The following is a 10,612-nucleotide window of genomic DNA, read 5'->3' on the forward strand; positions in this document are numbered from 1 at the left end:
AGGCCGTAGTGATACATGTAGCAATCCCAAGCGATAGCAACATCAGGAAGAAGGAACACGAGAATCTTGAGAAATACCAAGGGCTGAAAGAAGAGCTGGAAAAGATGTGGAGGGTGAAGGCACAAGTGGACCCGTGGTAATAGAAACATTGGGGGCTGTGACCCCCAAACTGGGAGAGTGGCTCTAACAGATCCCAGGAACAACATCTGAGATCTCTGTCCAGAAGAGTGCAGTCCTAGGAACAGCTAAGATACTGCGCAGGACCCTCAAGCTCCTAGACCTCTGGTAGAGGACCCGAGCTTGAAGGAAGGAATAAGACCGCTCCAAAGTGGGGGGCGAGTGGAGATTTTTTATATATATACAGTGGGTACAAAAAGTATTCAGACCCCCTTAAATTTTTTACTCTTTGTTATATTGCAGCCATATGCTAAAATCATTTAAGTTCATTTTTTTCCTCATTAATCTACACACAGCACCCCATATTGACAGAAAAACACAGAATTTTTGACATTTTTGCAGATTTGTTAAAAAAGAAAAACTGAAGAGAAGAGGAGACTGATTGCCTTTTCATTCCATAGGCCTGTCCTTATCATGAGTGAGAGGGGGAAATGATTATAGATCTCTCCTCCAGACCCCAGTTAAAATTGATGTCACAGAGCCTTACATGTCTCATGCAAAAGCATTACATTTGTTGGCACTCCCTATCCATTATCAGTCTACTCAATCAAAGCCAACATGAGCAAGGTCTGGTGGCTGGAATGGAAACAATTAATAGTATTTCCCATCTGAATAAATTCACATTTGATTTGTACAAGTTCAAAGAATCCATATAGTTTTATGTTTAGGGAATAAATCCAAATGTCACTCTGAGTGTAAATCTATTGCCTCATATACAAAATCTTCCTCCAGAGCTGCAAGCTGTCCAAACCTTTTAGGAGTTCCAAGCAGGTGGTAAATGCATAATATATGCTCATAGTATTGGAAGTGGAGAAAATGAAATTTATTTAAAGCAAGAGCTTGTTCCAATAAATACTGATAGCATTTAAACTTATTTTGTACAATTGTATTATCACATATAATTCATTATGGATACATCACTGGATTTAGTTTTATAACTTTTATTATTTCAGTAGATGTTAAAGCTCCCATGGTATCTATTCCTTTACAAAAATCTGATCTGTTTTATTAAATTACTACAATGTAACTGAGAGACACCATTCCAGTAAAGGTATAATAAATATTCTCCATGTCTCTGGGCAAAACAGTAATGCTGCCATGGGTTGTCTGCTGTTTGCTACTGTGTCTGCCCGAGGAGCACTTAAAGGTAACAGGATACACCAACATTTCAAATGAGGTGGCAGAGCAATCAGTTGGAACCCAAAACTCTAACTTGCCCATGGGTCCCCTGGCAAGTTGTAGACAATGAAGACTGAACAGTGAGTGCAAACCACTGCTTAATTATTGTTGTCAAGACACATTCAATTTCTAACTCATGTCCTAATGTGAGGAAGGGATACTTTATAGTATGAACGTTTAGCTACATAGAGTATGTCTGTTGAGCGTGTTGCTGAAGCTACTGCAAGTCTACCTTTTTTGACGGTGTCGCCACTAATCCGCAGTATGAAAAAGTGAAGCCAAAATATTGTGCTTTGTGATGCATTTTGCAACCAGAGTCTGTCAATCACAGACAAACAGTATCATCTGAAATACACCCCTCATTATACCATCAAATAAATTATTAAAAACAAATTTACCAGAAAAATCTATGCAATGATATCTACATAAAATGACAAAAATCACATCTGGCAAAATATTATTTGATTTGTACATGGTGGGGGCAGGGAGTATATGACCTATACTGAAACAAGCCTACCAGGGGGCAGTAAACTTGTGGCAACTTCGCTTTTGGGAGATAGGCCAGTCTCTATTTAAATGTGTCAAGATTATGAATTTTTTTTTTAATGACATTAATTAAAAAAGGGCCCTGGGCCCCATTCTCATATAAAGTTATGCTAATCTGGGTTGGCGTGAAATAACTGAAATGCATATAAAATCAGAGCTGCCTCATGAAAGCATTGGTCTGCAGCAGCACTAGTGGCCAGAAAACCCATATCATCTCATATTGCTTTACTGGGTTACTGTCTCATGATTCATAGCTGTTTACACATACCAGTGTAACAATGTGTACAGTGTGTGTCATAGTTCAAAAATTATTTACATGACTTTCAGCAAAAACTTGCTGAAAGCTATGAATTTAGGGCCCCCATCACATCAGAGCGGCATCACACTGATTAATAAATTGATTTCAAAATCAAAATGTTGATTTCAAAATACTGGGAGGAAATGTGAGGTTTTAGGAGTGTCACTGGAGACTGTCACAAAACATAAGAGTAAATCTTATATACAGTCTATGGTATTGTCATATTAAATGTTGTTTCTGTTTGTTTTTTCCTCTATAGTTATGGCAGAGTCTATGCAACAGCAGACCCATATCACCATACGATTGGTCCTACAGCCACATACAGTGTGGGCACTATGGTGAGTCTGTTCCCTGTTTCCTACCCGCTGACTATCTAATTATTTTTCCAGACTGCATGAGATGATGTGATGAACCAGGGTGAACTGATACAGCATTGTCACACTGTTGTCTTGACACATTACCTTGAGACATGGATGTTTAGCTTTACTTGAGACCCATTTTGCACCAGAATAGGTCTGCTGAACTATTCATATGAACAACTAAACAAAATTATAGTAAACGATAACTCACATCAAATCATTTGCTGACATGCTTTCTTAATAATTTAAGAAGACCTTTCACCAAAAAATAAAATAAAAATCCTATTTTTACTTTTCAGTTTGTTGTTCCTATGAATCATGTTTCCTTCTGAAAGATCCATTTTAATGTTTAATATGAATCTTTGCCACTTCAGTAAATGAAAAAGGGACATTGCCTTATTCTCAAACTCCCCATTCAATTACATTGGCCTGAAGCTACTTGCTTCCAATCGAGACTGAGAATTTCTCCCCACAGGAAAGAGTCTCTTCAAATTTTGTAAGGGGAGCTAGTCGAATGGTTAATGTTTGTTTTTAGCTAGCTTTGCAGCTAACATCAAAGATGAAAAAAAAATCCTAAAAAATGAGCAGAGCACCCCAGAAGATGTGAGAGAAACGTAAAGTGCAATTTGTTTTCTTACGTGGGTGTGGGTAGGGACCTCCTCCAAAAGATTAATGACCATCTAATACATACTTTAATGTGCCATGGGATGTTAAAGTAGAAACATAGAAAGATAGACTACGAAAGACAGAAAAGTAGGAGGAGAGGGAGAATTAAAGTTTGTCATAACAAACTGACTGCAGGAGGGGGTGCAGCTTGGTGAAGCATTTTGGATTCCAGACAGATGAAGGTTGATGCTGAGTGTGGATGTGCACGTGGTGATGGAAATCTAAAGACCTACCTCCTCCCCCATGTGTCCCCCAAACACTACCCTTCCCCCATAGTGCAGCTGCTAGCTAAAAGCCTTCATTAATTACGACCATTTTTTCCTCTTCATTTACTTAATTAAAACAGTGGCCTGTGTTTTCCTCCTTACTGCTCTACACTTTCTTCTCTTTTTTCTTCAAATTACGCCTCCCTTTTCTCTAAGCTCCCTTATTTTATCCAAGTTTTTTATTCCTAATCATAAAACAATTTAAAAAGTAACAAACTGTTAATTAAAATGACATTATACCTCACATTCTGTTCTGTAGCACGAGACTTAACTTAAAATGAACCTAAACTAACTTAGTTTTGAACTAAACTTGTTAGGTCTGGGTAATAATGGTAAGACTGATAAAGATAGAATTAGGGGTTGTATAACAAAGTTTTTGTTTTTACCGAGTTTTAAATGCAAAGTTGACTTATTGTGCTTTGCGTGGTTCTTCGCAGACTTTGTGTCCCAAGTTATATTTTCTATATAAACAGAAATGATGGGATTATTTTAGCATGCCTTATAGGTCGTGTGGGTTCAGGCAAAACACCTGTGTGGAGTTTTGGCAGTAAACAGGTTGAGCCATTCTGGACTAGTTAGACATCTGGATACAGGCTTTTTGGGTAGGACTGGACTAGACTGTCTGAGTCGGTAAAGGTGTGATGCTGCATACGGTACAAGATACAAGGTATACAATTAGCTGCAATCCAGCTGTTTGGGTAACAACTTATCATAAGGTTTATCAGACACCACCAAGCCCCAGCAGACTGTAAAACAGTGAGGATTTTACAGCCCTGAAAAGTTATCAGATCAATAATCGTTTTATCCTCCAACTTGTGATTGTTACAAAGTAATTAGAAATGTGCATTATGCTCATATTTGATTTTTGATGGTGTGTTGCCAGATGACTTTGAGCTGCATGTCAACATTCACTGTCGATGCAGGAAGTGTGTCCTTTATGTAGCAAGGTAGAAAGAGAGGATGCGGAGGTTGGGGTAGTGGATAGAGTGTAGCATGTCAGAATTTCATACAAAAGGTTGGCATTCATGTTCTATCACATACCTGCAATTATAATGTTCCCCCTTTTATTAACTGTAACAAATGACCTTTCACTGATTTGAACCAAGTCTTTGAGTTACCTACTCACACCACTATCTTAACCATAGTTTATGGGCCCTAACCACGCTCTACCAGTCATCAATCTGTTTATAGGTGATGAGCAGTACTACACAAAGCTGTGTGAATTATAGTAAATGCCCTCAAGTGATGTCATTTGAGTCAGCATCAGTTGGGGCTGAGAACAACAAGCGAAAAATCTGTGGTGCTAGAAGGAAGTGAGCTTATCCACCAGCTCTACTTCTCTTCTTAAGGTTAGGTGCTAGAGACTGCGTTATCTGTTACCAGCATACAGTACCACACCTGAACCACCAACACAACAGTCAGTAGTGGAGTTGTATTGTGGGTAATCAAGAAAGAAAAACAACAAGAAAATATATCTGAATTTGCTGCAGCCATTTCAGAAATTGCCCATTACCTTATAATTTCTCTCTTGCTGACAGTTTTGCAGTTTTGAGAATAATTGTCCTATTTCAGAGATATTAAAGCATTAATATATAGTACGTATGTTTCTGATATTTTTATTTGAGGTCAAAGATTTAAAAATTTAAATGTGATCCATGATAGATTGGGTCAAAGGGATTAATTCATTAATTCATTTAAAGCATTAAAATCAAAACCATAAATGCTCATTTGCATATAACTGTAGCATAAATACAGTCACATTCTTTGACTTGACAAATTTCCTTGTGCACAAAATCAGTGGGAAAAGGGAGAAAAGTGTGTTTGGAGGAAAGAGAGAAGTTACTTTTAATATTATTATTACAAACAAAGGTTCTACATTGCATACTGATTGGAGCTTTTTCATCTTTGATGTTGCAGGCTAGCCTTTACAGAGGAGGGTGCAGTCGCTTCACTCCCTACTAGAAAAGAGGGAGGCACGCCCCCTTCCTTTCCCCGCAAAACAGATAAAAAAAATAAAATCTCTAAATAACCGTCTGCACACTCTTCATGGAAAACTAAAACCAAAATGTTTCTAGGTGGCAAATCTGACCCGAAATACAACATCCTCAAGATGCTTCCCCCTTTTACACAGTCTACATTTATTGATGTAGTGTACTTATTTTGGAAAAGAACATTTTGTTACTTTGTGTTAACATGAATGTATTTTCATTGAAATATCTATAGTAGTGGGAAAAGACAACACTGGTCAATGTGAACACAGCGAGGAAAGAGCTGAAATAGAGATGTCTCCCTGCTTCTCACTCTTTTCCTCTCAAAGTTATTGGTCTGCAGCTCAGCTCCTGTGAGGTGGTATCTTGCATTAGTTTTAATTCCATCTAATTTCCCTTCTTTTATTGTTTGGATTAGTCATTTCCCCCATATACATTAAAGACCACTAATGTTCAGCAATTCCAGTTTAAGCAACAAATTTCAGATTGGATTTATTAAGTAAATGATACAGCCATTCCACCCCCTGAGAGAACTGGTTTCTTTCTAAGTGAGTCAATAACTGGAGTTGCATTTCAGACTGACTTAATGGGACTCAGAGCTGTTCAGCCCAAAGGAGGTGAAACTGTAAAAAAAGTGTCTACCAGGAAGTGGTGCATTATAAAACCCAGAAGGTGAGAGGAAGATCATGATGTATTACTGGATTCGAATGCAGGAGGAAGTGATGTATAGCAAGGTGTGGAGCAAAGAGCTATGGGAGTCATTGCAAAATGGGCAGCAGTGTGTTAGAACCATTGATTGTTGGCATAGTGCCAGAGGCAAGAGGTATCCCATTACTGCTGAATGGCTTTAAAGGAGAAAACCACATTATTTCCACACAATGGTTTTCATTGTTTCATGTCCTCACGTCCTGCACATACTCACAATGATACCACATATGCTATGTATTTTATAAAATATTTTTGGTTTCTTAGTGATTGCAGAATGTGATCTTATCTTTTGTTATCAAACTTACAACCTAATACCTTGTCCTCGTTAAAGTTGCATTAATGATTATCTGCTTACTAGGAGACAGGGAACATATGAAAGCATCCTGGAGGATATAAACACCACCTACCACAGGTTGACACTGTTATGATTAATGTATTAGCCATAGCAACACATAAGTATTAATTTGGAGTAATATTTCTATCCACCAAATGAATATCCAATAATCTAATATTCACTGTCAATTTTGCTCTGGTATGGTCTACTCCTGCTTCAAAAATCTGACTGGTCTACCAGCAACCATACTCCAGCATTTTATGTAACTTATCCAGGTTTTAAATTCAAAGCTAAGTTTATTTTATATAAGTAAGATGTTTACACTTTTTTATTATTATTGTTGGCATTGTAAATGAACTACTACAAGAGTTTCACAAAGATGGTTTTGCATAAATAGGCTAAAATGGAGGAATCCTGCATGTAGCTCTGAATCGATTCTCTCCTGTCCCCAAGCATCTGTCTTTGCTCTGAGGAAACACAACAGAGGCAGACAGCAATTCGTAATGTTTCCCTTCACCCATAAAAACAGCCTCAGACCATTTTATTGGATGTCACGTAAAAGAAGGAAATACAGGATACTCAATGCAAACTCTAGATCACTCGCTCACTTCAGTTTGATTAGTTTTTTGTTAGATGAGTTGTCACCCCGTGCCTTAATTCAAGACCAATAAAAACAAAGAAAGAAACACAAAAAAAAGCAGTGAAGTCAGTGCATGGACAGATGTTCAGATCAGTCATTTCAATTGAACCTCTTTTGTATCAGTTGCAGCTTGAAATAACTTTTCAATCTGTTTTCTTTTCATTTTCAACTGGAAGATGAACTCTTGGAAACAGAATACAAAAACACACTGTTACAAGTTCAGTGGCACTGAGAAGTCCGTAATGAGAGTAGTTGGAAGAGTTAAGAAATGAGACCACAGGCCAGAAAAGCCTAAGAGGTTTTGGAAGTGTTCCAGACAATGTGAAAATAATAATTATTAATAAGGGCTTAATTCACACCAAGAAAGCCCAGCTCTGGACCAGTTTAATTCTAACAGATATTTACTTTCCTGAAAGAAGTAACCTACCTTCAATAGGCTTGTGTGTTAATGTATAAAGGAGATTACAGCCAATCTGAAGCTGACATCTGAGATCCCAGTGATCAGACCAGCAGCTTGCCACCTTTCGGTCTGACAGTACTAAAATTTGCTCAAAACATGGGCCCATATATTCCTAGGTACAGCTTATAGGTGATCACAGTTGGTGCCAGCAGCTCTTTTCACAAATGACAGTCACAAATTGCAGATGAATGTGGGAGTCCTACACTCTTCTTGCATTTTCTTGCATTGAACACAGTATGGTGTTTCTTCTGATTAGCTAAATGCAGACTGTATACGCCAATCAGCCATAACATTATGACCACCTGCCTAATAGTGTGTACACAGGGGTCAATGCTGCAGTTGGTTGGCACTGGTGTTGCTCTGAGGCTCACAGTGCATCTTGTGTGACTCTGTTTGCTTCCATAGTTACTGTCAGAAAAAGTGCTAATGTGGCTGTAATTTGCTGATAAAAAAAAATATGTAAAATGAGTGAAAACTGTGGTGTAGAGGACAAGTCAGAGATAATTTTTTAGACAAACTCAACAGCCTTCCCACTCCAGGTGTGATATCACCACTATAGGTGCTGAATGTTTGTCTTCATAGAGACCAATGTACAGTATTTCTCATTTTCAACCATTTTAATAAAGATTTAAACTAAGTGGAATTTTTTGAAAAGAATGAATGAAATTTAAATGTGTACACAGTAGGTCAACCTCATCATCAGTGAGCCATGGGCATCCATGACCCTGTGGCCAGTTCACTGGTTGTCTTTCTTAGACACTGTTGGTAGGTACTAACCACTGCAGACAGCAACACCCAACAAGACCTGCAGTGTGGGAGATGCTCTGACCCAGTCATCAACATCATAGTTTGACCCTTGTCAGAATCACTCAGATCCTCATGCTTTCCTGTTTTACCAGCTTCTGACACATCAACTTCGAGGACTGAATGCTCACTTGCTGCCTGATATACCCCACACACTGACAGGTGCCACTGTAACAGATAGTCAATGTTATTCACTTCACCTGCCAGTGGTCATAATGTTATGGCTGATTGGTGTATAAAATGGACAATGTCACCATTTCCTCTCACTATACAAAAGTGAGGCCAAAACATCACAAATACAGGGGTATCCACCTTTCTCTTCTCACACATTTTCCAACCAGATTCTGTACAGTAGAGGCTAGATGTGGAGCTGTGGTATCAGATCAACAATCAAATACTGTGTCAAATTATCTGAAAGACATCCCGTTTTACATCATCAAATAACTTATCAAATACAAACCTATAAGAGAAATGACCACTTGTACACAAAGTAATGTGATTATATCTAACTACAATGATAGAAATCAAGCTCACTGCTGACATCAAATAAGTGCAAGAGACATTCAGATACAAGACTCATGTGAGTGTGACTAAATACAGTATCTGTCTATTCATGCATCCACTTCAGGAATCCACTTGTTAGAGCAAACATACTGTACATGTCAGGTTGATTTGCTGTTTGTGGTTAAAAACAAACACACCAGAGAGGTCTGTGGAAACACACTGAGATAAAAGAAAAGGTTTATTTCAAAATATATATTTACTGGGAAGAAATTTGGGGTTTTAGGAGTGTCACTGGAGACTGTCACAAAACTTAAGAGAGAATCTTTACCTTAAAAATATCAGGAAGATATATCAGCAATCTAATGATCTCACATGCTGCACACCTTGGGAGACACATGTTAAATTTAACACAGGCAGCAGTCCCTACTACACCAAAATATTTAGCTACACATTAACTTCACCTCCTCTCCCACCGACACACATACATGTTATACACACGCACATAAACTCTCCCACCAGTAAATAGCATCTGTGCCTGCTGTGTCTGATGGAATCGTAAAGAGAGGAATCAGCAGCACAGGAAGAAAGGGAAATGCGAAGAGAAGCTGCAACTGAGGCAATTTATCCCACAGATTAGAGATAACAGAGTTCAGTCAATAAGCACTGATCTCATTTGAAGATATATCAGACTGACTAGACTCACACACATTCACACTAGTTGGTCTATTGCTGTCGCTGTTGTGTCTGACTCCAGACTGTCTTTTCTCTCACTCTCTTGCTGTTCCCAGTGAGGACAAGGCCATTGTTATAGTAAATATGGATTGGATAAATCTCCCACTCCCTGTCTTACCACACTTCATCTTTTTTTCATTACACAGACAAAATATAGCCTTAATCTAACATGTCTGCACCCTCTGCCATCTCGACAACTTTCACAAGTTTAGGTTCCCCTCAGTATGTAGTCAGACTACTGCACATTACAGTCTACACTGTTGTATTTTCATCTTTAGTCCTTTCTCTGTGGTATTCAGTCTCATTGTACTGAAAGGATTGTTTTATTGTCAACAAGTCCCATTAGCAGAATTAAACCAACAAGGAACTGATCCTACTAAGATGCATATATTTTAAAAGATATAAAAACATATCAAGAAAAGTTAAATTTGGTAAGACCTACAGTGACCAGATGTTTCACGAAAATGCTGAGCCTTTTTAAAAAAATTAAACTATGTGTTTTTGAGTCACTTTTAGAGACAGACATTTTTAGTAAGAGTTAGTGGGCACACAGAAAGAATGAGGAAGTCTAAAAAAAATTTTTTTTTTTTTATTGTTTAACATTTTGTGTCTAAAAAGATGCATTACTAAAACATTATAAATGACAGGAGAAGGACCTTAAGGTCCTGCTATATTAAGTAATCTTGCATGTTTTTATAATAATGAGGGGGAAAGGGGAGGGTTAAAAGGGCCCCAACACATTAAGTGACGTTTCTTGGACAGATATGCAGTTTGACACAGAACATGCCCACAGAGAGAAGAATATACTTTCAGTGGTAATGGGATATCAACTGCTGTTCATAACCACTAATGTAAATAAAAATGTGTTTACTTATGTCACTTATGTCATTTTTTCATGCACTTTACGATTTTTAAATGTATGTTTGAATGACATTTTTATTTCAGTGATAT

The 10,612-nt window shown here is 37.9% G+C and overlaps 1 protein-coding gene across 6 annotated transcripts in view; it reads left to right on the forward strand.

The window, feature by feature from the left end:
• Positions 1–10,612, forward strand: part of LOC109968637 (RNA binding protein fox-1 homolog 3-like) — a 644,376-nt gene that overhangs the window by 620,678 nt on the left and 13,086 nt on the right. For 5 of the 6 annotated variants that reach the window (XM_020615034.1, XM_020615039.1, XM_020615038.1 and 2 more), the window contains 2 exons: positions 2,460–2,538; positions 5,409–8,190. In XM_020615034.1, the coding sequence (XP_020470690.1) occupies positions 2,460–2,538; positions 5,409–5,453 (124 nt within the window). In that variant the 3' untranslated portion in view covers positions 5,454–8,190. Of the gene's footprint in view, positions 1–2,459; positions 2,539–5,408; positions 8,191–10,612 lie in introns of those variants that run through there. The other variant, XM_020615037.1, reaches the window with a different exon arrangement.

This window comes from Monopterus albus, unplaced genomic scaffold (assembly GCF_001952655.1).
Source record: "Monopterus albus unplaced genomic scaffold, M_albus_1.0 scaffold156.1, whole genome shotgun sequence".
NCBI lineage: Eukaryota > Metazoa > Chordata > Actinopteri > Synbranchiformes > Synbranchidae > Monopterus > Monopterus albus.